The sequence below is a fragment of the Podarcis bocagei genome (genome assembly GCF_964188305.1).
Source record: "Podarcis bocagei genome assembly, chromosome: 9".
Lineage (NCBI taxonomy): Eukaryota > Metazoa > Chordata > Lepidosauria > Squamata > Lacertidae > Podarcis > Podarcis bocagei.
In genome coordinates, this window is record NC_138134.1 from 24,825,022 (window position 1) to 24,853,021 (window position 28,000).

The 28,000-nt window shown below is 42.4% G+C and overlaps 2 protein-coding genes across 3 annotated transcripts in view; one reads left to right on the plus strand and one right to left on the minus strand.

Moving 5' to 3' along the window:
- Positions 1-7,490: 7,490 nt before the first annotated feature.
- KIT (KIT proto-oncogene, receptor tyrosine kinase) overlaps positions 7,491-28,000 on the minus strand; it is an 81,172-nt gene continuing 60,662 nt past the window's right edge. Inside the window, exons 9-21 of one of the 2 annotated variants that reach the window (XM_081208778.1) lie at positions 21,944-22,134; positions 21,658-21,764; positions 21,431-21,557; positions 19,955-20,059; positions 18,956-19,066; positions 17,156-17,297; positions 16,206-16,294; positions 15,756-15,883; positions 14,508-14,630; positions 11,894-12,005; positions 11,666-11,765; positions 9,672-9,777; positions 7,491-8,339 (exon numbers count right to left, since the gene is read on the minus strand). In XM_081208778.1, the coding sequence (XP_081064904.1) occupies positions 8,214-8,339; positions 9,672-9,777; positions 11,666-11,765; positions 11,894-12,005; positions 14,508-14,630; positions 15,756-15,883; positions 16,206-16,294; positions 17,156-17,297; positions 18,956-19,066; positions 19,955-20,059; positions 21,431-21,557; positions 21,658-21,764; positions 21,944-22,134 (1,567 nt within the window). In that variant the 3' untranslated portion in view covers positions 7,491-8,213. The remainder of the gene's footprint in view (positions 8,340-9,671; positions 9,778-11,665; positions 11,766-11,893; positions 12,006-14,507; positions 14,631-15,755; positions 15,884-16,205; positions 16,295-17,155; positions 17,298-18,955; positions 19,067-19,954; positions 20,060-21,430; positions 21,558-21,657; positions 21,765-21,943; positions 22,135-28,000) is intronic. The other variant, XM_081208779.1, reaches the window with a different exon arrangement.
- LOC308595130 (uncharacterized protein) lies at positions 26,833-27,996 on the plus strand. Its single transcript, XM_081209108.1, has 2 exons — positions 26,833-26,866; positions 27,212-27,996. The coding sequence occupies exon 2, from the start codon at positions 27,229-27,231 to the stop codon at positions 27,982-27,984; it is 756 nt and encodes a 251-aa protein (XP_081065234.1). The 5' UTR covers positions 26,833-26,866; positions 27,212-27,228; the 3' UTR covers positions 27,985-27,996.

Here is a 28,000-nt window from a genome sequence, read left to right on the forward strand (position 1 = left end):
ACAGAGAGATCCTTGCTCTGAGGAATTAACAGTCTAAAAATTTAATACAGGAGAGCCAGTAGGCAAGATTACCGCCAGATGACGTGTTTGCCTTATTGTGCGCTTCTACTTACCAGTAGCACAAAACTTGAAAAATCCCGATACTGTTTCTTGGCTCTCCAAGACCATGGCAAATCACATATGTAGAACAGGAAGGGTGGCAGACAGCCATGTGCTTACAGTGTTTCTGACTTTCACATGTGTTAAAGCCAAACACAATTTTATACATAGCAAGCCAGAGTCACAGAATTTATAAAATTGTGCAATGATTTCTGAAGAATGTCTGGCATAAAATTGTATCCAGGAAATCCCTGTAGTTCTTGAATAGCTGAAGTTCACAGTAAATATCATTCTGTCCCAATAACTGAGTTTCTATAAGAGCACAAATCTGCTTCTAGAGCGGAGTATTTATTTTTAAATTGCCCAGTTCTGTTGTTACACCAAACCATTGTTTAGTGTTACAAGAACGTGTCCTGCCTCCACTGGGCTTAAGCACTCCCCTTCTTCTCCTTTAGTGCTGCTGCAAGGTGATTGGAAGCTTCCACTTACGTTTTAGAATAACAGCAGTTTAGTGTGTCATCCAAATCCTAAACTGTGGTTAACATTTAACCATGGTTAGCGAAAGCAAGATGACTTTATAAATATACCACCAATCAGTTAAGACTAACAGCAATATGTCTGGGTTTTGAGGCACAACAAAGTTCATTTCACCACAGATGGAAGAGAAAGATTCTGAATTCCTCCAGTCAGACTTGAGAAAGAGGAGTAGTATATGAGTTTGGCAAGAGGCTAAGTTCATCCTTGGAATGCTAAGCATTGATTTAGCCTAGCATCCAAACCAGCCTTGCCTTAACTGTTGTTTTGAAATGAAAGAACAAATAAGTGTTTATAATTTAGCAGCAAGAAACTTGAAAGAAAAGATCATTGTGTTAAGCCCACATAGTGAATCCAATGAATTAGGTCCAGTGTCTTCATGCAATATTGTCAAACGGAAAAATGCATTGGGTCAGAGAGAAAACAAAAATATGATTTGCTATATACACGAAGAGTGTTGGAGATAAACTGATGTTAAAGATGACCATATGTTTGCGCTAGAGACCTCCAAATCCTATTATATGCCCAAGTTTGGATTAAGTAAAAACCCATGTGCAGCAAAAAAGGAAAAAAAGAAATCAAACAAATGGTAAGATGCAGGAGTAATCATGTGTATTGTTTGGGTAGATGATTCTCTTCCAAGCCCTGTTGTTTTGCCCGTCTCATAGCTACTAATCTAATTTTCATGCCTTCTGTCTCCTCCATCACTGTGTTTTCAAGCCCGGATGTCTTAGTGTTTCCCCTTTTCACCCACAAGTAGATATATAGCTGACATATTTTGTAAGTGGGTTGACCTAGTTCTAACAGATTACTATTAAGTAAGTGTTAATGATAATAATTAATTGCATATAACAGTCACCAACGATGGGATATTATTGAGTCATCTGATTTAGCACGATTGCAGGTTTTTGACTCTGGATTTTCAATGTCTTCATTTGCAAAACTGCATTTTTAAAACTCAGAATGGAGTCCTAGTTAAGCTGTATCATTACCATAAGATGCTTTCTGAGCCACTGTGTTTTTCAACCTCAAAACAGAAATGAAGTTACTCTCCTTTCACAATCTATAAACCATTTTGAGAGCAATTTTCCTTATTTAATAGGGGTTGCCGTTATGCTCGTGATTCTTTAATTTAAAGTCAAACACATTAGGCTCCCAAATATTAAAAATGATGGCAATTGAGAGAAGGGAAATTGGAAGGCTAGTACAGTGGTACCTCAGGTTACATACGCTTCAGGTTACATATGCTTCAGGTTACACACTCCGATAACCCAGAAATAGTGCTTCAGGTTTGCTTTGCTTCAGGATGAGAACAGAAATTGTGCTCTGGCGGCGTGGCAGCAGCAGGAGGCCCCATTAGCTAAAGTGGTGCTTCAGGTGAAGAACAGTTTCAGGTTAAGAACGGACCTCCGGAACGAATAAAGTACTTAACCCGAGGTACCACTGTACAGGCATTCCCAATGTGGAACATCTATAAGGGATGGAGAAATATGGTACATGACTGTTCACTTCTAGCAAATGCAAGCTGGTATATAGGACTCCTGGCACATCTAAAAGTAGTGCAGAAGAAGGAATTCAAGGCAAACTACTCCTGCTGAAATTCCCTCTTCTACACAGCCAATATTCACCAATCTGATGCTATCCAGATGTTGGACCACAACTCCCATCTTCCCTGACTGTTGGCTAAGCATGCTAGAGCTAATGGAAATTGGGGTCCAAAACACTGTGTGCACGCCAAAATGGGGGAGACTGTACCCAACTATTAAAAGGTGTGCGAGCCCTGTCCCCATTTTTACTAGGTCCCCATAGCTTATATTCGTCAGGGAATGAATCAGAAGCCTCCACTCTTAAGACTGACTCTTTTGAATCTGAGGTCCAAGTCAACTTCCAAACAGGATCTGAAACAGAAAAGGATGGAAGTCTGGAAAAGGCACCAATCACATGGATGCAGAATCCCCCAAGAAACTTTGAGCGGAGAGACCACAAGGGTGGAAAAGGTCATAGAGGAGATTGACTGGAAATTCATTATTTATCATTGCCAACTGTCACTGCTGCCTAACTCACATAACAACTTTGTTGTTCCTTTAGACACCTCCTAGTTTTGCATTATGCTGTCTGGCTTACATGGGCCTGCAGTCAACTTTCAGGAGCGGATTGGTGATGTGGAAAACCTACATGCCAGTGAGTGAGGGGTTTTCCTCCTTGTTCTAGTACCTAAAGTACTTCTGGTACCGGGCCTATCCATTCTAGTTCCTTTATAGTAAGAAAGAAAGATACACTGCTCCCTGTATTAGGAATGCAGAGGCCAGTCATGGGGTGCTGGTGAATGAACTTAATTCAAAACCAGATGGTTTTGAGGTGGCCTGCATATAATCCATCTCCATAACTGGTTTGTTGCAGTAGCACATGTGTGCAATTAAATATGGCTTTTCAATCCTTCACACATTTTTCAGTTGATCAGCCATACTATTGAGCCTTTCCCTACTCTCTTTCACATTGCAGATCTCCAATATAGGTTTCCAGCAAGCTCAAACAGACCATAAAAAGCAGGTTGATTAAGTACAGGGCAATGATGGAACTAGCAAAGTATATCACAGCACGGCTATGAATGAATGTATATTATTTACACTTTTATTTAAACTCTTTTAACAATACAACTTTTCAAACATCCACATATTTATACATACAGCTGCTTTGCATATATATATATATATATTTATATAAAAATATTTTTCAAGAACCTAAAGGAGTTGAGGAGACATTATTGCTACAAACCTGAAAATATCAAGCTGCTGCAAAACTAATTTTTCAAAAAAAATTATAAAAATATAACTTTTCAGAACATTTAAAGGAATAAAGTCTTCCATCTAAGTGCCAATGAAGTACCGCGGTGTGGAAAATTATTATGCCTTCCGACAGCTATAGGAGCTAAAAAGGTGTTGGAAATATCCTTAGAAGTTGGGGTCAGGTGCAGGATAGAAGCCAAGGCTTCCCTATTCTCAGAACAGGAAGATGACCTGCATGTGCAATGGGAACACCTGGTGCATTTTGGGAGAGTTTCCCTTCACAGAAGAGAATGGGAAACCCCTGCATATGTGGATTTTGGACTGAGCCCTTCTTCCCCCAAACTTCGGAAAGGTGCAACAGCGTAAATAACTCCAGTGCAAGTGTCTACTGTGAAGACTGGCTAGCAAACATCTGTAAATAGAGCCCCAAGTGACATGGAGGAAAATGTAGCTATAGATCAGGTCATACAGTAAAGGTGAGTGGTATTCAGTGTAATTTGAGGAATCCAGCAGTGTATTTTATTTTTTAAATTATCTTGCATTTGGGTAAATAGCAACTTCCAACAAAATAATGTAAACTCAACAAAAGGAGTGCTGAAATAACAGGGTGCTGAAATGCTGCTGCGCTATAAATAAATAGCTATTTCAAAATTGGTCTATTAACCACATGCCTTCTTCTAGATTTTTGCTCCTTTGGGGAAAACTGGATCTTTTAGAAAAAAACAAAGGGTCTAGAATGTTTAAGAATCTTTTTATGGTCTAGGACAATAAGGATGCGTTCTGGAACAACAGTAGCAATATCGATATGCCATTCCTAAATCTACCTGCTATACTCCGCTTGGCTCTAACATGAAAATCCACAAACCTCAAGCAAGTTATTTATCAAGTGTTGCCATCCCTGCAGTACATAATGTTACAGAGGGATAAGCCCTTCCCAAGGACGTGGCTATGTGGGCCTCTACACAAAGCTTTCAAGGTTGTGTAGAAAAATGCAACCAGGAGATACTTGGGGAAGAATAAGGGAAAGAAAAGGACCTTTACAAACAATAATCACGTTGATGGTAATAAAAGCTGTGAAAAACAGAAGGTACCTAGTTCATACCATTAACACCTTGCCTAGTCTCTGATCCGACTACAAGAGCTTTACAGAGAACATAAAACTGTATGTTGTGAAATGCAAATAAGACACATTTCTTCACCAGACTGAGAAGCAGTAGTCAATGGGGACACAATTATTTTGATAACTTGGAAATAGCCACCCAGCAGAGAATTTTCTTCTTCCTGGCATATGCCGTGGAAGAAATGGGATGCAGAGACCTTCGAAAGTAGATGAAGCTATGAAAAATAATTAAAACCAACCACGGGACAGCCACTCACAGGTTACAAAATATAGGTACATGTACATGAATGTGAACATATGCATTCAAAAATGAAGCATGAACATAATCTTCTCTCTGCGCCCCACCCACCCATGCCCCAACGTATCTTCTACCTAGAATGCAGAAGCACCAAGAGGGGGACAAACCAGGTGAGAACTGCCACTCAGATGTTGCTAGACTCTTTTCTGCCATTGGCTATGATCATAGGAACTGGAAATCTGGAGGGCCACAGGTTCCCCACCCTTGTCCTAAGAGGTGGCCCAACATCTCAGATGCTCAAGCTGAGGTGCTACGATATTCAGGGTCTTTCCATTCCCTTCTGGTCAAGTGGTCTATTTTGCTCCAGGATTTGGAATGTTATACGTTTGCTTTTTGCTTGCATTTCTAACATTTCTGGGGTTGGGAAAGTAATGGAAATCGATTCAGATATCTGCATTTATTCATTTCCAAACATAAACACCTATTTTCTAGAATCAGAGCTCTCGACGTCTGGCATTATATATAATATATACAGATAGATACATCCAGTGGCGAAGGAAGCAGAACCGGCACCCGGGGCGGCGCAAACCGCCTGGCGGGGCATGTGCACACCGTCCGTACAGCACATGCGCGTGCCGTATGTACGGTGGCGGGATTCTCTGCATGCACCTGCAGCGGCAGCGCAGGGATCCCACCAACGGCGCCGCGTGGTTTCTTTGGAGGAAGGCACTCGGAGATCAACATGTCCGTATCCACCCCCAGCAAGCGCGCACACGCAGAAAAACGCCAGGCAAATTCTAGTGCATTGAAATGCAAGGGTGCATTCGCCTCTCTTCTACACCCCCTCGAGGGAAAGAAAGGGGCAAGACTTTGTACCTATTTTTAAAAAATCTGCAAAAGCAAATGGATCCTCATTCTCCTATTCCTCCAAGCAATGCCAGTGCAGAAGGAGCTGCTGGCTACGTGAAGGAGTCTCTCTCTTTCCTGTTTCAAGTCTGCAACTCCTCAGGGATGAAGGAGGAGCTGCCTCTTTTTTTGCTGCCATTTTCTCCTGGCCCAGAACTCCCCACACCACCAGCTGCACATGGGAATGACACAATCCAGCCCAGAGCAAAATAAGAATATATTTTTTTTTAATGCAAACAATTCAGGAAGGACGGAGGAGAATCAGGCTAAAAGCACGGGTTGTTTTTGGTTTGCTTTGGGGGTTTTTTGGTCGGCTACGTTTGCCCCTCGTACCATCCACTTTGTCAAAACAACCACCCACCCCCAACCTCAAAATGCAAGCAAAAGGAAGTTAAAACAGCAACAAGGTGCCTCCTCTGCTGTGACCATTTCTACGCAAAGAGAATACAATTGGAAATGGGGGCAAAAAAGGGGGAGGAGAAAAAGCAGAACAAACATTTCATTTTCTTCCGTTTGAATTCAAGCAAGACTTGAAATAAGCAGAGACTTCCTCCCCCCAAAAAGAGGGGTCCCCAGCACCCAAGGGCCGATAGCAATGGGAAAACAAGAAACGCTCTCGCAAAAAGTTTCTCATGTCTCTTTCACTGAGTGACAGCTGCCTAGACAGATTTCTCTTTGTTCCTAAAGAAACCGGAACTCACCCTCTCCCCCCAATAGCACGCGTTACCCCGGCTTTCCTCCAAACAAATCCATCCCCTCCCACCAAAAGCTGTCATTTTACAAGCACTTGAAACCAGGTTTTATTTCTGTGGAGGGTTTTTTAAAGAAACCTAAATTTACAGAGTCCAAAATCGCTAGGGGTTTTTTTTTGTGGGGGGAAGCAGATGTGGGGAGGAGTTTGCAAAAGAGAAAATTGGGAAAGTTGCCATTTTGGGATCAAGAGGGAACAGAAGCATGTAAAAGTAAAAGAAAGCAGGTTTGGGAGGAGAAACCTTCGAAAACTTTTTTTAAAAAAAGGTTAGTGTGTGTGTCCTTTAAAGAAAGCCAGACCGGGGGAGGGGGGAAGCAACAGAAGCACCTCCATTCAGAGAGAAAAGGCAGGAAAGAAGTTGGATCTCTCTCGCAATGTTGCACTGAATGTTACCAGAGAAAAGATCCTTTTCCCAACTCCCTTGCCTCTTGCCTGCTTTTCCATAGCCTGGAAAACACTTCTTGTTCTGCCCTCCTCTCACTTCTTTCCTTCTTTCCTCGTGGTGCTTTCCCCCCCTCTTCTCTCCCACCCACTCCCCGCTAGAATTTTTAATTTTATTTTTGGGGGGCAAAGTTGAAGAGTTTTTGCAGACACTGATCGGATACTCTCCATGCACACACACAAACCACCCGGTTCACCACAGGGGCGCTCCATTCTCTGTACTAAAACTCTTTCCTCCTCCTCTTCCACTGCCCCTGCTCCTGCCTGCGGCGTTTTCCCTTTGAGAAAACAGTGACGGTTTTGCAAAAGGAAAAACCAAACCCCTGAACCTTCTTACAAGTGCTTCCAGCCTTCAGACGCCCCACATGCTTTTGCAAAAATGAAAATGGAAGAAAAGTAAGAACTCCCAAAGTTTTGCCGAGCAAAAAGAAAGAGTGGTGTGTGTGTGTGTGTGTGTGTGTGTGTGTGTGTGTGTGTGTGTGAGCTGCACATCTTTGCCAGCAAAGCCGAGCAAATCTCGTCCTCTCCCTGCCTCCTGCCTACTCCTCCAGGCTCCAGCCAGGACTCGGGAGTGGGGGCAATGGCATGCCGACGCCCCCCATGACTCCCAAGTATCCAGAGATGGGGGGGGGGAGGGAGACGGGGAGAGGATGAGCTGCTCGCTGACAGCAAAGGGTGCAGTTGTGAGGGAGGCAAGGCGCTCTACACTTCGCTTCTGCCCTGACAGCAAGAATTGGCACTGCGCCTTTAAGAGGGAGGCGGCAACGTCGCCAGCCCCACCTCCTACCCAGCACAAGAAGGAAAAGCCCAATAGGTGGGAGGGGGAGAGAAATGTGACCTAGGCTTGTAGCGCGCAAGAGAGACCAAGAGGCGCTGCTGCGTGGAGGATCCTTTGCCCGCGGCTGCAGGCGCGATGGCACCCCCATAGAGTGCCCTCTTGTCACCCCTTCAGAGATGGCACCCGGGGCGCTCTGCTCCCCCCGCCCCCCTCTTCCTACGCCACTGGATGCATCTCTAATCCATACCAAAGATTTTAAACAGGTTGTTTTCCCACTCCCAAATCTGGTTCTACACTACAAACGCATTTAACATAGCAACTATACACAGATTCTAGCAAACAGTGTAACAACATTGTTAACCGTGATGGGTAACCTACTTTTGTTTTTAACAGCATGTGATTTTCAAAAAGAGAGGTGGGGGGGGGGGGGAAACAGAGCAAGAATATCATTGCAATGTTCCTACTACCCTCAGCGTAGTAGTGAATATGCTGCGAACAACCAGTAGTCATTTCGAAAACAACAACAGTGGTTTCTTCATCAAGGCTGGACGAGTCTCCTCTCAAGCAACTTCATGTGTGAGCAAGGGCTGAGTCGATGAAGCGCTGCTGCCAACCGAATTTATTCTCACCGAGTGATCTGGAGCATTTCCTTGAGTGCAAACGCCACTTGTAACGTTTGAGTAAATCTGGAGAAAGATACAAGAACGCGATCAGTACTGAACGACTGCAATGACAACAAACTACCTGCCCCATGGATCGCGATTACAAAAACTTGTGTCACAACCAATTGTTTGTTATTGGATTTTGCTCCCATTTACAATTGTAGAGATACAGTGGTACCTCGGGTTAAGTACTTAATTTGTTCTGGAGGTCCGTACTTAACCTGAAACTGTTCTTAACCTGAAGCACCACTTTAGCTAATGGGGCCTCTTGCTGCGCCGCCGGAGCACGATTTCTGTTCTCATCCTGAAGCAAAGTTCTTCACCTGAAGCACTATTTCTGGATTAGCAGAGTCTGTAACCTGAAGCGTATGTAACCTGAAGCGTATGTAACCCGAGGTACCACTGTATCCCTTAACTTACTTTATTATTTTATTTATTTGCACCTTTGCAGGAACTTCCAAGCATCTTGCCTGGATTTCAATTATCGCTTCACTCCATCTGTGAAAGTGTCAGGGGTTTCTACATGGCACATCTCCCCATCCAGACAAGCATTGCCGGGGGTTGGACTAGATGACCCTCGGGGCCCCTTCCAACTGTACAATTCTATGAATCTAAGCTAGAGGCATTTTTGTAATCAAAGGACACCTTCCAGCCACACACGAAAACTGGATCAGAACCAGGGGTGCATTTTGTCCATAGACCTGAGGTTCCCCACCCCGATACAAACCAAAAATAGCTTTCAAATTTGTTCCATTTTTTAAAAAAAACAGTAAGCTTTGGATTTAGTAAAAAAAAGCACAGTGAACATCATTAGATGGCAACATTCGTAGGCTTCTCACTTCAGTCTAGATTATTTGATTTCTTTCGATCCATAAGGATCTCCAGTGTGACTTACATAAAGTTTAAAAGTGCCTTGGAAGTGCTTCCATGCCATCTAACTGCTCTGGGGTCACCACAAACCCCAATCCTCGTTAAGAAACTGTGGCTGTTCCCTTCCAATTTTATCCCACTTGCTGTCCCTGATTTTTTGGTCAGTTGTCTGGCTGTGTACTTCCCCTCTACTCTGGAATTTCTGCAAGTAGCCAATTCTTCTCTGGAATTTCTGCAAATAGCCAAGGCTTCTAATTTTGAGCCAAAATCTGCTAAGTGCCATTCCTGCATCAAGATATACAAAAACAGGAACAGTATTTGGTGACAACTTCTTTTCATTTCTACTCTTTCAAGCATCTGAGAAAGGCATTTAATGCAGAGGAAATTGGGGGCAGGGAGACCCATTTACGGCGCGTAAGGACATTAAACAAGGGCACTCAGCACCCATCTCCATCGAGAAGGCAGATTGAAAGGCTCAGTGCTTACATGGTTTGTGGTATCTGAAATCTGCTGCTCAATCAATTGTACAATTTGCTTAAAAGTCGGCCTCTTCACGGGGTCAGCATCCCAGCAGCTCTTCATTATCTCATACCTGCAAATGCGGTCAGAAATTTATCAACTGAGATTTCAGCCAGTCGGTGAAATGTTAAGTAACATGTAGAGCAACGATGAGCAATACGGCATCGAAATGCATACCATTTTACTGCAGTTTTTAAAGCAAACCAAGTTTACTAGAATAAGTAGAAAGATTAAAAAAAATAGTGATTGTGTGTGGAATCCTAAAAAGACAACAACAACCTGGTGCTGTATGGTGGCCTATGTCCTCAGTTCCGATCTTGCCTTGCCATATTTTTGAGAAGACCCCATATTACATTCAACCATGCAGGTGCTGTGAGTTGATATGCCTTTGTCATCAAAGGACATTCTATGGAACATCTCAACTTCTTTCAAAACCTATCTCTCATAGACACCTCGCTTTTCTGCTGTCAAGTAGCCCTAGCCCTTTGTTCCCATCCTTATTCTTTATTTAGTGCACCCTTTCCATTCACGCTTTTTGCTTCTGATAAGAGGCGCTACCCATGTAGATCCATATCCATGGTCTAGCATACTGTCGGTGGGAAATAAAGAGCAGGACTTATGGGAACATCAAATCTTGAAGACCCTGCTGTCAAGGTCATCTGACATACAAGATGTAACCGGCTGTACTTTTGAATAAATAAGATATACTATTCATTGTATCAAATTGTAGATTCCAACAGAAGTCTCATAAAGTTCAACGAAAAAAGCAGAAGACCCAGTGGATCAGTTCATTCTCTAGTCAATTCATTCATAAGGTCCATACATGTATAAGTGCCTATTCCACCTGTCTGTTCATAGAGTCCAATAATCCACATGAAGGGTTGTTACAGTTCCACAGAATCCTTTCACAGAGTCTAATAGGTATAGGCAAATAGAAATTTGATTATGAGCACTCTAGAAAATGTCCGGGTCTTCTGCTTTTTTCGTTGAACTTTATGAGATTTCCATTGGAATCTACAATTTGATACAGTGAATACTATACCTTATTTATTCAAAAGTACAGCCAGTTACATCTTGTGTGTTTATTGAGTATGTTTCACGTAACCATAGGTTTGCTGTTGTTATTTTGCTAAGGTCATCTGACAGTCATGGCCTGCTGGCTATCAACAACATCCCATCAGCTACGACGAGAAAATCAAACTGAAACTAGCTAACTTTGGGACACAAAATTCCACAAGTTTTGTTTTCTCTGATCATCATCATCATTTGCTTAATTGTTTAGCTGTTGTATAGCCCTAATGCTTCTGTGATCATGTTGTACCAGTTGTAAGTTTCAAGACAGGTCTGGAAGGTCATCAGCAATGGCTTTCAAAATTTCAAAAGGTCATGTGGGGTGTCATCTGGGCAGAACTTCTAGGGGCTGAGGTAGTGAAGAGTCCAGTCTATGTCATTTCACCTCTCCAAAATCTAAGTGCAATTGTTCAAAATGAACAAATTTGGGAAGGGGCCATCACCTTAATGCTAGAACATGTGGCCCTAGAGAACTGGACCACTGCTTGGGCTACCCAGATCAAAATTCACAGATAATGTGCTTCATTTACTCACACTGCCAAATCTAGATTTTCTGGGTGCATGCTTTGGGTCATATTGCGGCTAGATTTTGTTTTTCTATTTTTAAAGAAATTTGAGTACAGATCATAATGCAAACTAATATCCCAATCTTGCACGCATGTATCTGGGACATCAATAGTACTGATTTCACTGGGGCAAACTTCCAAGTAAATGAATCTAGGACCAGCAGTTAAGGCAGTGATAGGGGATTTTGTAAATATTCAGTTGCAGTTTATTTCATGACTACAACTTTGAGCAGGAGAACACAAATACACTGCTTAAATCAAGAAGCTTAAATCTAGAAGTTTGACATTTTCCACTTCAACGTTGTTATAAATTTGGCCTCTCACATTTCAGCAGGTGCAAATTCTGGAGTAAACATTCTGTATCCTTCCTTAATCCTTTTATAGAACTTGGAATCCACAGGCATTCCAGGATAGGGACTGCTTCCTGTTAACACAGAGCTGTCTGTTAATATATCATATCAGGTTTGGTTAAATGTGAGAAACAAAAGATCCAAGAAGTAATTGTTGCAGCTCTGTATAAACTACAAGAGTTGATAGTCATATGCGTCTTACCTAGAGAGAACAGTTCCCAAAGCAGGATTCCGTAAGACCAGACATCACTCTCAAACGTGTATACACATTCAAAAATGCTTTCAGGTGCCATCCATTTCACAGGAAGTCGTGCCTTTACAGAGAAAGGAAGGGAAAATGAAAAATGAGTGCATTACGTGGGTAGGCAGGGGCTGAGCCAACCCCATTGCCATCATAAGATTACAACAGGCCTGATTTGGGTCCAGTCTATGTGCTACCTCCAGACTGGTTCAGGGAAGTGATTGCTCCTTCAACTTCTGCCCCAGCCGGCTGGGCTGCAGACGTGGCTGCATTGCTCCATTAAGCCCCGCCAGCAGCCAGCGATAGGATTGCACAGCTCATTGAAAGAGTCATTCCTATTAGAAATAGCAGCTATAGTATAAGATGGGCATTCATTGCCATAAGACAATGCCACCCAGGCACTGGAAAGGGTTCATTTCAAAACCCTTTAGGTAGGAGCTTAATCCAGGTAACAAAGATGGAAGTGATATTATCGCCGAACTCTGAATATAATTGCACGTTGTATTAATTAACATTATTTTTTAATATATTAGTGGCCATGTGATAATTTTAGCTTATAAATTTTATTGTTTAATGTCTTAATTTGTGTATTAAGGTACTTTTATAGCTCTGTTTAGAGTAGGTAATGTCTTGATAATATAAATGTTTTAAGTTTTTTGTATCAATCCAGTATATTTTCTTTTAATTGTTGAATGTTTCTGTGTGCATTGCGGCAGCCTTTGGCTATGTGCAATAAAACTGACTGACTATATTCTGAAATGCATAGAACCCACCTAGAGGAAAATCCCTGGCCTGCTTCTACAAAAATGTAGCCAAACATCTACATCTTTTGCATTGAAAGGCAGCTAAAGGAAAGACAAATCAGGCAATCATGGCAACCAAACGTACTCAGTATTGCCTATAGCAGTGGTGCCTTAAAGATGTCTAGGACTACCCCCCCCCCCCAATCAGCCTCAGTCAGCCTGGCCACCATTGAGGGATGATAGGAGTTGTTGTCAACAACATCTAGAGAGCACAACGTATCGATTAAAAAAGAGTCACAACACACTTAGCCATGATGATGATCCTATTTATCCAATTGCTGTTTTATAGTATCCCACGGCTATGCCACAATGTACTTTGTGTTTTTATTTGTACAGAGTAGTTTGAACCGTTTGAAACTGTTTATAAATACAATGAAAAAATCTTATAAAATAGAAACAACCTAAGGCCAGTATCCCAAGAGCTGTATTATGAGGTTTTGGGTATGTATCTTGAACAGCAGGGCCCCAGGCACCTGAAGGGACTTTTCAAAACATTTTGTGATATAGCTGAGATCTTCCTGTTAAAAGATAGTAAGTCAGACGTCCCAGTGGATTCTCCAATGGGCTTGATTAAAGCAGCACCTTGCAAGTCGGTCTAACTCTTAATGTTGTTGTAGCCTATATAATTCCTAAATGATTACACGTTTCTAGTTTTCTCATCACAAAGCAGTTCGTTTTCTCTAATGAAACCCCTTTTAAGTTGGTTTTGGGCATTAGAGGGCAATCTTAGGTTAAAATCACTGCACTTCAAAGGATCACGTTTCATCAAATGGCTGCCATTGTATGGTACAACCACAATTCATTGTTTGGGTTCAGGAAACCAATTAGTGAGACTGTTTAGTGTAATTAGATGAAGTGGTAGCCTTGAATTAGAGCAATAATCTAAAAGCCACCATATCTTTGATCACCGAAGGATGATTGAATTGTTTTTTGCTGGAGGCAGAGGTAGGTGCTGGCTGCTGTCACTATTCGGGGTGATTGGAGTTCCCCTAGCATCAGCTTTGATATTATGCCAGAAACAATTATGGAACATCCCTGGCTCCTGACAGCTGCAGCCAATTCGTCTCCTGACTCTTTCACACTATGAAACATCAGGCAACTCAGGACACGGAAACCCCTTAATCTAGGCAAATGAAATTCAATTACTTACTGCCCCCCTTGCAAGCTGTTGCCCTGTATGTTAAAAATCCTAGATGCAGATAATTAGTCTGAGGCTTCAAAATTAAACCTGGTCCTCACTTAAGTTTCTTCGCACATTTAGATGCTTTTAAGGGGCTTTCATATTCTTGTTTGCTTCCCTGTGGTGCACGAATTCTGTCATCACACCTCGTGCCTGCATATCACATTGAATTTTTCAAGGGAAAAAGGAGTGATGGTAAAACTTGAAGGAAAGAATGTAATATTCTTTGCCTGAGCCTCAGATGAGTCAGATTCTCCTTATCTCAGGAGACAGTTTCAACCGCACACATGGCACACAGGAAGAGATTACAGGTTTAATGAAGAGATTTAGTTGAGAGGAAGTTTATCTGAGGGGAGGCCATTTGCAACAAACGAACCTATGACAGAAGGGACCTCCTCCATACCTTCTGTTCTGAAAATCAGCACAATTTGTTTCCACTGTCCATCTCTCCATTCCTATTCTAAGTTGGTCCCCCTAGGCAAAGGCTATTTGGCACACAGACGCTGAAAGGCATGAACTCCAGCCACTAAGAATCAAATGCAGTTCCACAACACACTTCACAGAGGTACAGGTTGCATTCAAACATACTTACATTTCCTTTGACCACATAATTTGAGTCGTTCCTGATATCTCTTGCAAGGCCAAAGTCACATATTTTTGTAATCCGCCCATGAGTAAGCAATATGTTTCTTGCTGCCAGGTCTCTGTGAATGCACTGAAGGGATTGGAAAAAATATATATATATATATACAATATATATATATATATATATATATATATATATATATATATATATATACACACACCAAATATGATTGTTTTGCATTGCACACCACCAATACAACTGTGCAGAACTGCACTTCTATTATATTTGGGCACCTTGGTCTTAATTTACTGGTCGAAGTCCTGTGGCTATATAGCCAAATGACTTTTTGAGGATAGGAGAACCAGGATCTTATTGAATAAAGACTGGAATGTACCAAGGTAAGTACAGTAAGATCCTACAGTTAGTAAGCTCGCCTTGCTTTACTTTGTGTCCGTTTCTATTTCCATTTGATTCCACAAAGGGGAGGACAGCTTTCCTTCCCTAGTTCTCTTGATTCTGCCAACTCAGAATGTTGTTCACGGCACAGTCACTTGGCGGAAAGGTCCGTGGAAATCAATGGAATATGCTTCCAAGCAATGTCTTCAGAACTGGAATGTTTTCCGTTGGGGTCTTCACCCACTGCACCTACTTAATCTAGTTCACCATGATCCAAGGAAGAAAGAAATGGATGCCCTCCACCAGGTGGCTTGGGTTGTTCTATGGTGTTGTTTAGTACAAACATTTAGTATGAAGCAGATAAAGTTAGGTGAAGAGCTTTTTAAAAAGTATATAAAAAGGCCAACTGTACAAAGCAGTTGCCCATAGTATCGCCCCAATTTAAAACACTTCCTCTGACTGATGGTCATAGTACTGAATGCCAGCTCTGTTAATCTACAGAGATAGACTCCTGACCTGGAAGCCAAAGGACCATCCCAGGTCACAATATCATCATATATCCTCCTTTCCCCAAGCAACATGATTGGAAAGGGTCTGTTTCTCCAGGCTGAAGAACATAGCTGATTCCCTGCCCATATTCCACAACCTCTTATTTCCCCATGGGAGGTGTACCTGCTGGGGGAGAATTGTTATTTTACTCTCCCAAGGTGTAAAAACATCAAGAGCAGGAGGCAAATGCATCCCACCCGACGATAGCTGGTTTCCCATCCTTTCAAAAATTACTCAGCAGTGAAAAAGATGCTCAATTTAGTGCTCCTCTAGGTGAACAAATTATTATTTCCCAACTTCTCCACTCACATTTTTGGAGGAAAGGAAGCTCATCCCTTTTGCCACCTGATAAGAAAAACTTAGCAAGTCTTCAATATCCAGAGCCAGTTCATCATCTTCTAAGATGGCAATGGTGACATCCTGATTAGCAAACGATCCTACGCGACGCAAGTAGGGACAATACATAAATGGATTAATTATGGACATTTGGGAAGATAGCAGTTTTTCTATTAACAGAGCACAGCACTTAATTAACACAGAAATACCCCTAAGCTGCTATTGAAACATGAAGCGATTCCGTATGAGCCCACCCAATGGAAAACTGCAAAATTGTTTTCCGTTTTAGTGTAGATTATTAAAGTTCTAATACACTGAATTAGGGCTGGTGTTTTTTTTTAAATGGACATGTTCTGATAGGTAGGAGCCATTTCAAAAAAAGAACTTTCCTTCTTTCTTTTCCAATCCTGCTTGGCAGCTTACCTGGCCTTCCTGGACTCCTTTTAGTGGCTTTGGTGTGGATGACCTGAGAAACTCCTGGTTTCATGTCCATGTATTCATCAGTGGCATCACTATGTGGAAAACAGAAGAACTATGAGGTTGGATAATAAATATATGGGGAATCTGTTGGCTTGGGTCACTGGACCCCTAGCGGTTTGTATGATGAGGAGTGACTAAGGTTTTCAGCTATGTAAAGAAGATGACCTGAATGAACATATCATTTTTTTATTTGAGAGAGAATTATTTAATCCATATTATCAACTGTCTCACAATCTCGCATTCTAGATTGTTGGCTGACAAATTTGTAGTTGTACAGCACATAACTTTGCCAGGCTGCAAGACAACGGGAAGGAATGTCCAATGGAAACAGATATTCATTGGCTGTGTGGTTCCTAATCCCATACCATTCCCATCATCCCTGGCCACTGGTCTTGGTTGCTAGCGATGATGGGAGTTGTAGTCCAAAAACAGCTGGAGATCCAAGCTCGGGAAACACTGATCTAATCCACAGGGAACGGGGAGACTCAGTCAAAAGTTTGTGAGGAATAATCTGAGCGCTCGCTTAAAAGACAGCCAGAATGGGAGTGCTAGACTTGAATCACAAAGTCCAGGATTGAAATTCCTTTACAGCTTCTAAGCTTAACTGAGTAGTCCTGGGCAGGCCCCTTATCTTTCAGCCCAGACTACCTCACAAGGTAGTTGTGATAGTAAAATAGGACAGCCTCTATGTACACCATCCTGAATTCCTCAGCGGAAGCATGAAATAGAAGCAATGTGATAAATAAAAGCTCTCCCCCAAACCAACCCCCACACAAAATGAGTACAAAGCTGTGAAAAGCAACAAAACAACTCCCCTCCCAAATGCACAAGCGCACAAAAGGTACACTGTGATTTCCTGGCAATGACCACAAATATTGGCACCACATCCTTACTACATGTGTTCTTTTTGATAGAGAAGGTTCTTGTAGACAGCTGTTTCTTCATGCTTTGGGCAAATAAAGGAGTCACGTTTCCTTCTCAGAAAATTCAAAAGGTCACCATAGCAGCAATATTCTGTGATGACCAGAGTAGGACCTGCAGATGCAGAGGAAGTCAAAAGCAGTGGGTGAATTTTCCATTCTGGCTCAGGCATATTTAAAAACAGAAACAAACAAACAAACAAAAAGCCCCTCGATTATTTGGCTACATGTACAAGAACGGGCCATTTCAAATCAGACTATAGAGTAGTGTTTCAGCTTGAAAAGTCAGGGTGAAATTACATCAGCGGATTCTCTATTCAGGCACTGAGCCTTATTTCCAATTAAGACGATGTCATTCCCAATTAATTATTTTCACACATCAATAGGGCTGCAGTGTTAAGAAACACACATACACACAAATTAAGCAAGTCCTGTGATAATGGTGCAAACCAGACACATCTGTTTCATTCCGGAGCTCTTCCTGAAGGAAGTTATCTGTTCCAAATGTAAGCTTCTAACATTAATCCTTTTGATTCACTCGTGTTTACAGTAGACTTCTCGCTCTTATAGTAATGTTTTGGAAATGATATAAAATATTATAGTTTTCACCGTAATTGGGGGGAGGGAGGGAGAACCATTCAGACAGAACTCTCTACTGAGACAGAAAGCTAGAAGCTCCAGACTTTTCAAATGATTAAAAGGGAAATTTAAGGGCAGAATCAAATCGTCTACGGTTCTAAAGTTTTTATATCAAAGATGTGTTTTTCGGAATGCCTGGCTGCCTCTAAGTCATTTCAAGTACCGGATGCCTGAGATTTCAAATATAGGGTTCTGTATCAGTGCTACTTATTCTGGATAGTTCCCTCTCCACTCACACAGAACCGGAACTATTTTCCACAATAGCAATAACTACACTTGTTTATGCCGGGTGAGGTATTATGAAAAGAGCACAAGCCTTCTCTTGGGGCTGTGAGGTCTCCTTTTCAGTATCCCAGTCAAGCTTGCCTTCTTTCAGGACACTCTGTTCCCTTTCCCCCGCACCCCCAACGGACATCCGGCGGCCACTAAGTGTGCTCAGTCATCAAACTGCCCGTTGCTTCCTGCCCTCCTGTGGGTTTTTCCTTTGGTGGGTTTTGTGTACTTCTGCAAACCTTGGGGTCCCCCTGAGCTTGAGGATGCCTCCTCCTCTTGTGTGTAGAATGGGGCGTTTGATCTCCTTCAGAGTAAGCAAACACATGAGGAGTAGCAAGGATGGGCTGCTCCACCAAGCTCCCTCCAATGTGTCACCTGTACACAGTGTAGAGCAGCGGATCCCAATTAGCTAAGTCCCGTGGACCTCCTGTTTTTCAAGCCATGGACCCCCAACTTTTGAAATTTTTGCTATCTCTATGGTAGTTTTCATTATGTGAATGGTGCCATGGACCCCCTGGGGATCACAATCCACCAGTTGGGAACCACTGGTTTAAAGTTTAAGACTGATGCCCTGAAGCAGGGAAGCTCCCAGTGTAATTTGGAGCACTGGTTTTGTCCTGTGAGGACTATCCATGGGTAGCGGAGGCTCTCTGCTTCACACCTTCTCCCTCAAATTCATGGAGGGCTCTGAACTGCCATATGGGGCGGGGCTTGGCAGCACAGACCACTCCCCACTTCTCCTCACCTGTTTGCCGACACACAAGATGCCAGAATGCCGGAATCTGACATTTCTCTGTGTGTGAACATTACTAGCTTTCTCCTCAAACCTCCCCAAACTGAGCAACAGGTTGAAAACTGTACCTCCAACTGTACAGGCTCCGAGTAGATTGACAATGTTAATATGGTTGCCAAGGTAACTCAGGACTTTCAGCTCGGACATCAGGGCTTCCTTCTCAGTGAAATGGGCGCTGGCTGGAGAGAGAAAGATGAGAAATTCAGCGGACTTTAAAAGGGAGAAGGGCGTCGCAAAGGAACACACCACGAGGTGTTCCAGGTTGCTTCCTGGCCCAATGTGCTTTCAGGTCTTCCAAGAAGGCTCTGCTTAAAACTAGGCTTGCCACACTGGTTTCTGATCTTAGGAACATTTACTTGTAAAGGATACAATAACTGGGAGGAAAACTCTCTTTAATCTGATGTGTTACAGTGTTCTAACAAATGGGATACATTCTTATGGTCATACAATGTACTCCATATTTTGGAGATCCTTGGATGGCAACCCCACCTCAAACTCCCTCCTGAAGTTGGGAAAATGGCTACTGGTGTGTGTGTGGGAAGGAGCGTTCCTGAAGATTCATTATGGAATTTCCTTCCCAAGGAGGCGCTTCCAGGCTCACACTCTACCAGTTAGAATCACAGAACCAGAAAGGATTCCAGGTCATCTGGAAGCAGCTGTAGCATCCCTGACAGATGCCTGCCCAGCCTCTGCTTAATGCCTCCGACAAAGGAGAACCCACCATCTCCAAAGGCAGCCTGTATTCCACTCTCAAACAGGTCGTACTATTAGGAAGCGCCTCCTAACGTTTAGCTGAGATCCACTTCCCTGCAATTTCCACCCACCAATTCTAGTTCTGTCCTCTGGAACAACAGAGCACTAGTGTCCTAATATTTCCTGCATGGCAGCTCTTCAGATGTTTGAAGCTGGCAATTTATGCAGGAATTTGGGGCTGAAGGCAATGTGTAGTGATGAGGTATGGTTTTCATCTTTTGGCGTGTATGTCACTTTCGGAACCCTTGGGAAGACAGGGCAAGAGAGATATTTTTAAATAAGTAAAACTTGCAACGGAGGTGATGGGAACTTACGTTTGAGCATCTTTACAGCTACTCTCATTGCTCCATCAGGTTTGAAGAGACCGTAGGCAGTGGCTTCAACCACTTTCCCAAAAGCTCCAGCTCCAAGAGTCTTGCCTAAAGGATTTTCAGAGTGTTTAAAAAACAACAACCAAACATTGAGCTGCTACCAAACAGATTAGCAATGCAACCTGATCCAATTCCTATTTTTTAAAGAAATTTAAAGCAGGGATAGGCCATTGTAAGATCCACAAATAGTGTCCCACCGAGTAGCTGTCAATTCCATTATTTCATGAATCTAGGTAGAGGGTGGGGGGCAGCAAATTTGTTACACAAAGTCCAACACTATTGTTAATATTTTGGGGCCCAAAGTTACAGTTCCTTATCTTCCCTCAGCTCCCCTTTGTTCCGCACATCTGACTTAACCTTTCCCTCTTTGACTCCATCTCTCCTGTCTCTATGTCTTCGCTATTTGACAACAGTTGCAGGTAAAAAAACAGTAACAAAGTACAGTGGTACCTCGGTTACATATGGTTCAGGTTATATGCGCTTCAGGTTACAGACTCCACTAACCCAGAAATAGTACCTCGGGTTAAGAACTTTGCTTCAGGATGAGAACAGAAATCATGCTCCAGCGGCATGGCGGCAGCGGGAGGCCCCATTAGCTAAAGTGGTGCTTCAGGTTAAGAACGGACCTCCAGAAATAATTAAGTACTTAACCCAAGGTATCTAAAATGCATGCTGGGGTTTAGCTGTATGTGTGACGTAATTTGGAGGTGACTATAAGCAGAACAACAAATTACGGAAGCAGAGTTACTTAGAACATGGCACAAATAATGCAGAGCTTTTCCTCCAGGAAAGTTCCCCACCATTTTCCTCAGCTTGTGACAGGCCGCAGTGTAACACAATGCAAGTCTAGTGGGGGACCAGTCTGTGGGCTAGGGAGAACTCTTGACTGGTTTTATATTGGCCTGGTTCGCACATAACAACAAGCCAAACTATGGCTTAATGTACAAATACCTGGAGTAGAAAAATAAATTAAAAAAATAAAATCTTCCCCTGGTCCTGCTGTTGCCATGCTACCCAGAGCTAAGCCATGGTTTGGTTTGTGTTACATCCAAACCTGGGCTTTTGGTTTGTCTTGCTCCCAACAAACATGAGTTGTAACCAAGATTTGCTCTTGGTTTTCTACTTGTAGTTCATCTGCAGGAGACGTGCTATTAGCTCAGCTTTAGATAGTGCAGGAGCAGCAAAACAAGGGGAGAAGTGAAGTGACTGTGATTTCCCTTCCACACGCTTGTTTGTTCTTGGCAAGCCATGGTTACATGCAAAGAAGGTCACTTGCCTAACCTTGCTCTGAAGAGGACACAAGCTCCTTACAGGATTTCTTTAAAAAAGGAGTACTGGTCCTACATTCCCCACCCCCTTCCAGGAACAATGCCATTCTGCTGACACAGTGTTCTATAGGTCAAATACATGTAAACTAACCAAAACTTAGCCGGTTTCTCGGAAACTCCCATTTGTCATCATAAGGAAGCTGTGTGGGATCTATGTAAACATAGTTGTTTCCATTTATTTCGTCAACTACTTTCCACTGAACCTCATATTTTGGTTTCTGGAAGAGAGATACAGCCATGTTGAGTGCATAAAACCGTGAACGGAGGTAAAGGAAAAAATAAGATTGTGGGTGGTATAACCACAAGCATAATTCTTACCTGCAGATATTTGTACACAAGAATGATGACTGTGATGCACATCAGTCCTGCCGCTACTCCAAAGCCAATTAACAAAGGAGTGAAAAGGGTGTGGGTGCTTATTTGTTCTGGAAAGACACACACAAAAGAAGCCTGGCTTAAATTTTTGCATTAAGAGACTTGGCCCTTGACTCATCAAGGAACACAGTGCTTTATGGTATGAGCCAAAAGGTGTGTTCTCCGTCTCAGGGAGATTACAGCATGAACACAGTATGCCGTTTCAAATATCACTCGGGCTGCCAGTTACCTTTAATGGCAAAGTTGAAAAAAGCAGCACTCCTGGCAATGTCGTTGGAAGCTTCACATGCAACAGTGCCATTCTTGAACATGCTGGCATCCACGGTGCTTTCAACAACTATCTTCCCAAAAGGAGGAAAAGGCGAATCTTTATAATTGGTCTTCACGTCTACTGGTGAAATGTTTGGTGAATCTGAACACCTGGAAGAAACAATTCACCCGGGTGAGCCAACTTGGTGGACAAGAGAGAAAATATCCAGAATGTTGATGCCAGGAAAATAGCAGCACCCTTTAGGTCAGTGACGGCCAAACTTGGCCCTCCAGCTGTTTTGGGACTACAATTCCCAAACCACTGGTCCTGTTAGCTAGGGATGGTGGGAGTTGTAGTCCCAAAACAGCTGGAGGGCCAGTTTGGCCATCGCTGCTTTAGGTGAAGAAATGCATCTTGTTTATATCTATATTAGCATTCCCTAATGCTGTACTAGACTGTCTAACATTAACATCTATGTACTATACATTTTGTTTTTTATATAATTTTAATTAATTTTTTGTTTTACACTTTAGAATATTCATTTAAACAACCTTAAAATGTCAATGACTTCCCTTCTTCTCTTTCCGTGATTCATTTCGCATATCATAAATCCCTGCATATTTTACATAAACTAAACCATTCAGTATTCCATGATTAGATCGAACAAAACTTGTTTGCACTGTTGAATTTATCTTAATGCTGCCAACGTTTTCAGGTGTACACAATTCCCCCCCCCATATATTCAATAAACGTTTTCCAAACTTCCTTAAATTTATGTTCTTCTTGTTCTCTTATTCTATATGTTAGGTCTGCAAGCTGTGCATATTCCACCATTTTAAGTTGCCATTCTTCTTTAGTTGGGACCTCACTCGTTTTCCATTTTTGGACTAACAAAACACGGGCCACAGTAGTGGCATACATAAATATCCTTTTTTTGACACCCAGGAAATCCCCATGTACTATACATTTTGAGTGAGTAAAACCTCATCTTAAAAAGCTTTGCCCATTCAAAGAGGGAAAATATCTCATACTCTCCAGCATTTCCAAAAAGGTGAAACAAAACCTCTCTCGAAAAAATGTTTTCCTCTATTTTTTTGTCTGTCTCCCCCACCCACGAGGCCTGAAGTGCATGTATAGCGTCTAACGTCAAATATATACATATTTCTCTAGCACAACATGCCCCAAATTATGTAAATCTGCTTAAAAGCCTACTTTGCATCTTCCACAAAGTATGACTTTAGATTTCATGGTCTTATCCCATTTCTCTTCTCATTAATTTTCAGAATACATATAACAGGAAAACAAAGTGTGTCAACAAAATGCTCACAGCCTGTTATGACAATTCATTAAAAACATTACAATAATCCAAAGGGTAATATATTTAATGTCAGATTTCAAAGTAGCATAAATGGTGGTGCATTCCCTATGGCTATTTTTTCCTTTGTGCCATGTTGCACTTTCAGCCAAGATAGCAGCAGGCACCATTTTCTAGGAAATCTCCTCTCTGAGCAAATTAAGACCGTTCACTCAAGGCTCCATTACCTTGAGACTCTGACTTTCCCATAACTATGCAGGGCCTTTGTAGAACTAAGATTCTGACAGATGCCCTTGGCATATTTAGAGGGGAGATATTGGGGAATTCCCCATATGGATCGCAAAAGTATACATGGATGCAGTCCGGTAGAGGACATCAAACACTACCTGCTTATTTGGCCCCTGCATACAACGCCTAGAGGAAAATTTATAGCGCCAATTCTTAATTGGCTTCCAGGTTGATTCATGCAAAAAGTGACTGCTGAACTCCTAGCAGATAAACATCTATATATTACACACCAGGTAGCTAGATTTGCACCTGCAGCCAAGAAGTTCTGTTCCACCTACGTGAATGCACTCCAATCTTAAGTCTTAATGTTGTAAATTTCTTTTCATGTTGCAAACTGCTACAGGTTATGTGTATGATTTAAGATGAAAGTTTCCTTTTCTTCTCTGTCGTCCATTGCAAAGGCCTCTGGCTATATACAATAAAAACTGACTGACTGTCCAGTCAGCTTCTTTATATATGGATTGGAATCGGGCAGCTGTTTTGTATCTTGCTGTAGGCAGCAAAATGTCTTGGGCTGGGCCTGAAGGCTCTCTGCAGGAACCTCTGCTTCTGATACAGAGAAAACTAAGGCCGTCCTAAAAGTGGTTTTCAGCCAGCGGAATGCTCTTTCTTCATTATCTACTACAATGTCACAATTTAAAATCCTTTTTAGGATGGAACATATATGCAGAGTTGAGAAATGTTGCCCATTGCTGTGGATGAAAAATGCACACCTCAAAATTAAACTTAGGAAAGAATAACTTGTGAAAAATGATTCATATAGGAAACACATTATCTGCTAGCAAGAATGTCTGTAGAACGCTGTCAAAATAAGCAAGTGCTTTATAATCTTGTTTGCAAATCATCTACCTGCACAGAAAGTACATACAATCTTCTTAGAAACTTGGTAATTACCTTTGTAGTTAATTCTCTTTCCCCCCACAAGCTTACAAGACACATTTACCCTATAATCTACTGTGTGTAAATGAAAATCTAATTACCCTGTGTCCTGGAAAATTGTGTTATTACATGATAAATCCAAAAGATAATAGCCATACACGGGAGCTATTTTGTAATTGTCATTCTACGGGGTTAAATCATTAGGGCCAAGAACAGCCCGGCTGCAAGTGGGTGTAAGCCCTCTGAAGTCCATGTTTGGTCCTTAATGTTTAGTCATAAATTATAGTGACTCCTTCAAGAAAAGAGCAAGAAGCGAACCACAGAAGTCTTGCCATAAGTAAGGCTACTTAGGATAGTGAGTGTGTTAGAATGTGGAGTCCTCCTAGCCTAAGCCAGTTCGCTGAGAGATGCTGACCGGTCCCTCAGTTGCCAACCGATGGGCAAAGGAAACATGGTACCTATTCCAGTGAACCTTCCCACAAATATTCATGGAGGAAACAGACCTGTTAGCCCTGCTCCTGACAAATCCATGTGCCATGCTTCTCAAGGGCCATAGGTGCAGTGAAAGGGACCTAAATGTGTACAGCTATGCATGTCCAGGGCTTATCTTTGAGAACTGCTCCCAATTGCAAAGAGTTGTGGTGGATATGTAAAAAAAAAAAAAAAAAGCTAAAGGCTTCTATGAAATGATATATAATGAAATGAAGATGATGTTTATCCCCCAAAGACCTGAAGCTTTTCTCAGAGGGATAATAGGGATGGACATGCCAAGGAAAATGACCAAATCATTTAGGTACGTGACAACAGAAGCTAGAATGTTATGTGCACGGAAATAGAAAGAAGAGAAGGTTCCAACGAAGGGGGAATGGCTTAAAAAAATAATGGACTATGCCGAAAAGGCAAAGCTGACAGCAATATCAAGATATCAAAACGATGGCCTTTTTATAGAAGAATGGAGGGCTTTTGTGGAGCATTTGAAAAAAAATATACTGAAAAAATACAGTCAAATGAGCAGGATTCGAGATAGGGAGCAGTGGGAGAAAAATGATAAAGTAATTGTATTAGGCATATTTTTGTAATACATAAAGAGTTTGAAAGACTGCAGTAGAAAAGGTTTTGAACATTAACACTGTTGAGGCATAGGTGGGAAGTCAATACATGAAATGATGTAACTGTTCCATTTGAAGTTAATTTGTAAAAAAAAAAAAAGGAAATTCATTATAAATTGTATTATAAATAAAAACAATTGCAAAGAGTTGTATTTGTGTATAGCTCTGTGCACGACTACTGGAAGGGCATGGCTGGCTTCTGCTAGCAGGGGTGGGTTTTGCTCACTTCTCGTGTTCCCTGAGGATGTGTGTAGGAAGGTTCATCTGAATAGCTCCTACGTATGTTTCCACCTGAACAGCCCTATGGAGAAAGGGACTTTTGGTTAGTCTGTATTGATCTGATATGTAGAGATCTTTCCCATTTCAAGAGGGTTCTGGAAGTTTCTGTATGTGAAAGAAACAAGTAGTAGGTTCATGATGTCTGGGTTATTCTTTCAGAGAAGCTGAGTAGAGCTGGCTTAAACTGGTTCTCTTACCTCTGTCAAGGTCATGCTGACTATAAAAGTAAGGCCAGAAGGAGCCTGGGTTTCACTTTCTCTTTCTATCTCTTTCCTTCAGGTGTGGTGTTCTGTACATAGCATGGTTAGTGTTAAGATTTAGACTTATTACAAGTTATTGTAAGTTTAAGGTAAGTCTGCTGCAACTGGATTTCTTATGGACAGTGCCAATCCTGAAGGTATTGGATTTGTGACTATTATGCTCATCTGCCTTCAGTAGCAGTAAAGCTCTGCTGGATGAAGTATAATTGCCTCTGGTCTATTTTTTGGGAATCCTGCAATGTGTTCAAGTTGTTACTCTGCTAACTATACACTGGAATCTACCCTGGATCAATACTGAGTAGAATTTCAATGACACTTTTGTGGCAACACAACTGGCTGACAGCCTCTGTTAGGCACTGGGGGCAGGCAAGGTTGGGAAACCAAGCCATCAAACCCATTCCTCACTTTTCAAGCGACTCTCCAGTGGCTGATTCAGAGCTGTAGAGCACATGACACACAGGCACAGCATTTCTTTACAGTGGTACCTCGCAAGACGAATGCCTCGGAAGACAAAAAACTCGCAAGACGAAAGAGTTTTTCGTTTTTTGAGTTGCTTCGCAAGACGAATTTCCTTATGGGCTTGCTTCGCAAAAAGTTTGTTTCCTTTTTCTTAAAACCGTTAATACCCAGGGTGCATTGCTTGAAGAGGTGCAGTTGCGACTTGACTTCGAGGAGCAACTCATAGCACGCGGTGAGGTAGCCTTTTTTGAGGTTTTTTTGAAGACTTTGGTGATTTTTGAAGCTTTTCCAAAACTTCTTTTGCAGCCATTTGGTAAGTTAAACTTTAAAAAAAAAAATTAGGGTTTTTGGATTTTGGGTTGGGGTGTTTGGAATTCAAGGACTTGGTGTTGGGGAGGGGTTTGCAAGAATCTGGAAGCTTGTGTGTTTTTTCCTGCATTTTTATGATTTTTTGTGACCATTGGGGCATTCTGCTGTTGTTAAAAAAAAAGATTTCTGGGTTTGGATTTCTGTGTGGTGGGTGGCTGGGGGGGGGGGTTCAGGGAATTGTTGAGAAGGGGTTTGCAAGAATCTGGAAGCTTGTGTGTTTTCTGGGAGGTTTGGTGATTTGAATTTTTTGGATGTGAAGCACTGATTATTATTTTTTGGGTTTGCGAAGGTAGGAGCTGTGCTGCCATGGGGCCCAAGAAGACTGCTGCTGCAGAGGCCGGTGAGAGGAAGAAGGAGAAGGTTATGCTGGAAATGAAGAAGGAGATCATCCGGAAGCACGACGGTGGAATGCGTGTGACAGACCTCGCCAGGGAGTACGGGAGGAATCCATCGACCATTGGGACCATCCTGAAGATGAGGGAGAAGATCCTTGCGACTGATGTAGCCAAGGGAGTCACCAGGATCGTGAAGAACCGCCCAGCTGTTCTGGAGGAGGTGGAGAAGTTGCTGCTCATCTGGTTAGAAGAGAAGCAGCGTGCAGGGGACACAGTGACTGAGGCCGTCATTTGTGAGAAGGCCAAGGCCTTGCACGCAGACCTCGTCCGGCAACAGCCAGGAACCTCAGGTGAGCCAGAAGTCGTCAGCGAGCTGGTGGAGGAGCACGACCACGAGCTGACCACCCAGGAGCTGGTCGAACTGCAGGCAGAGGCTGCGCAGGAGCAGGCCTTGCTGGAAGAGGAGGAAGCAACTGAGGAACGGCTGTCCTCCAAAGAACTGAGGGACATTTGCCAGAAGTGGAAAGATGTGCAGGCTTTTGCACAGCGGCACCACCCTGACAAGGACCTGACACGTGACCTTGCGAACACTTTTGATACGAGGGTCATGTCGTCTTTCAGGGAGGTGCTGAAAAGGCGGATGAAGCAGCAGACCATGGACAGGTTCTTCAGCAAGAAGCAAAGAGTGGAAGAGGAACATTCTTCGAGTTGTCCCCCAGAGTCTTAGAAAATGTATGTACAGT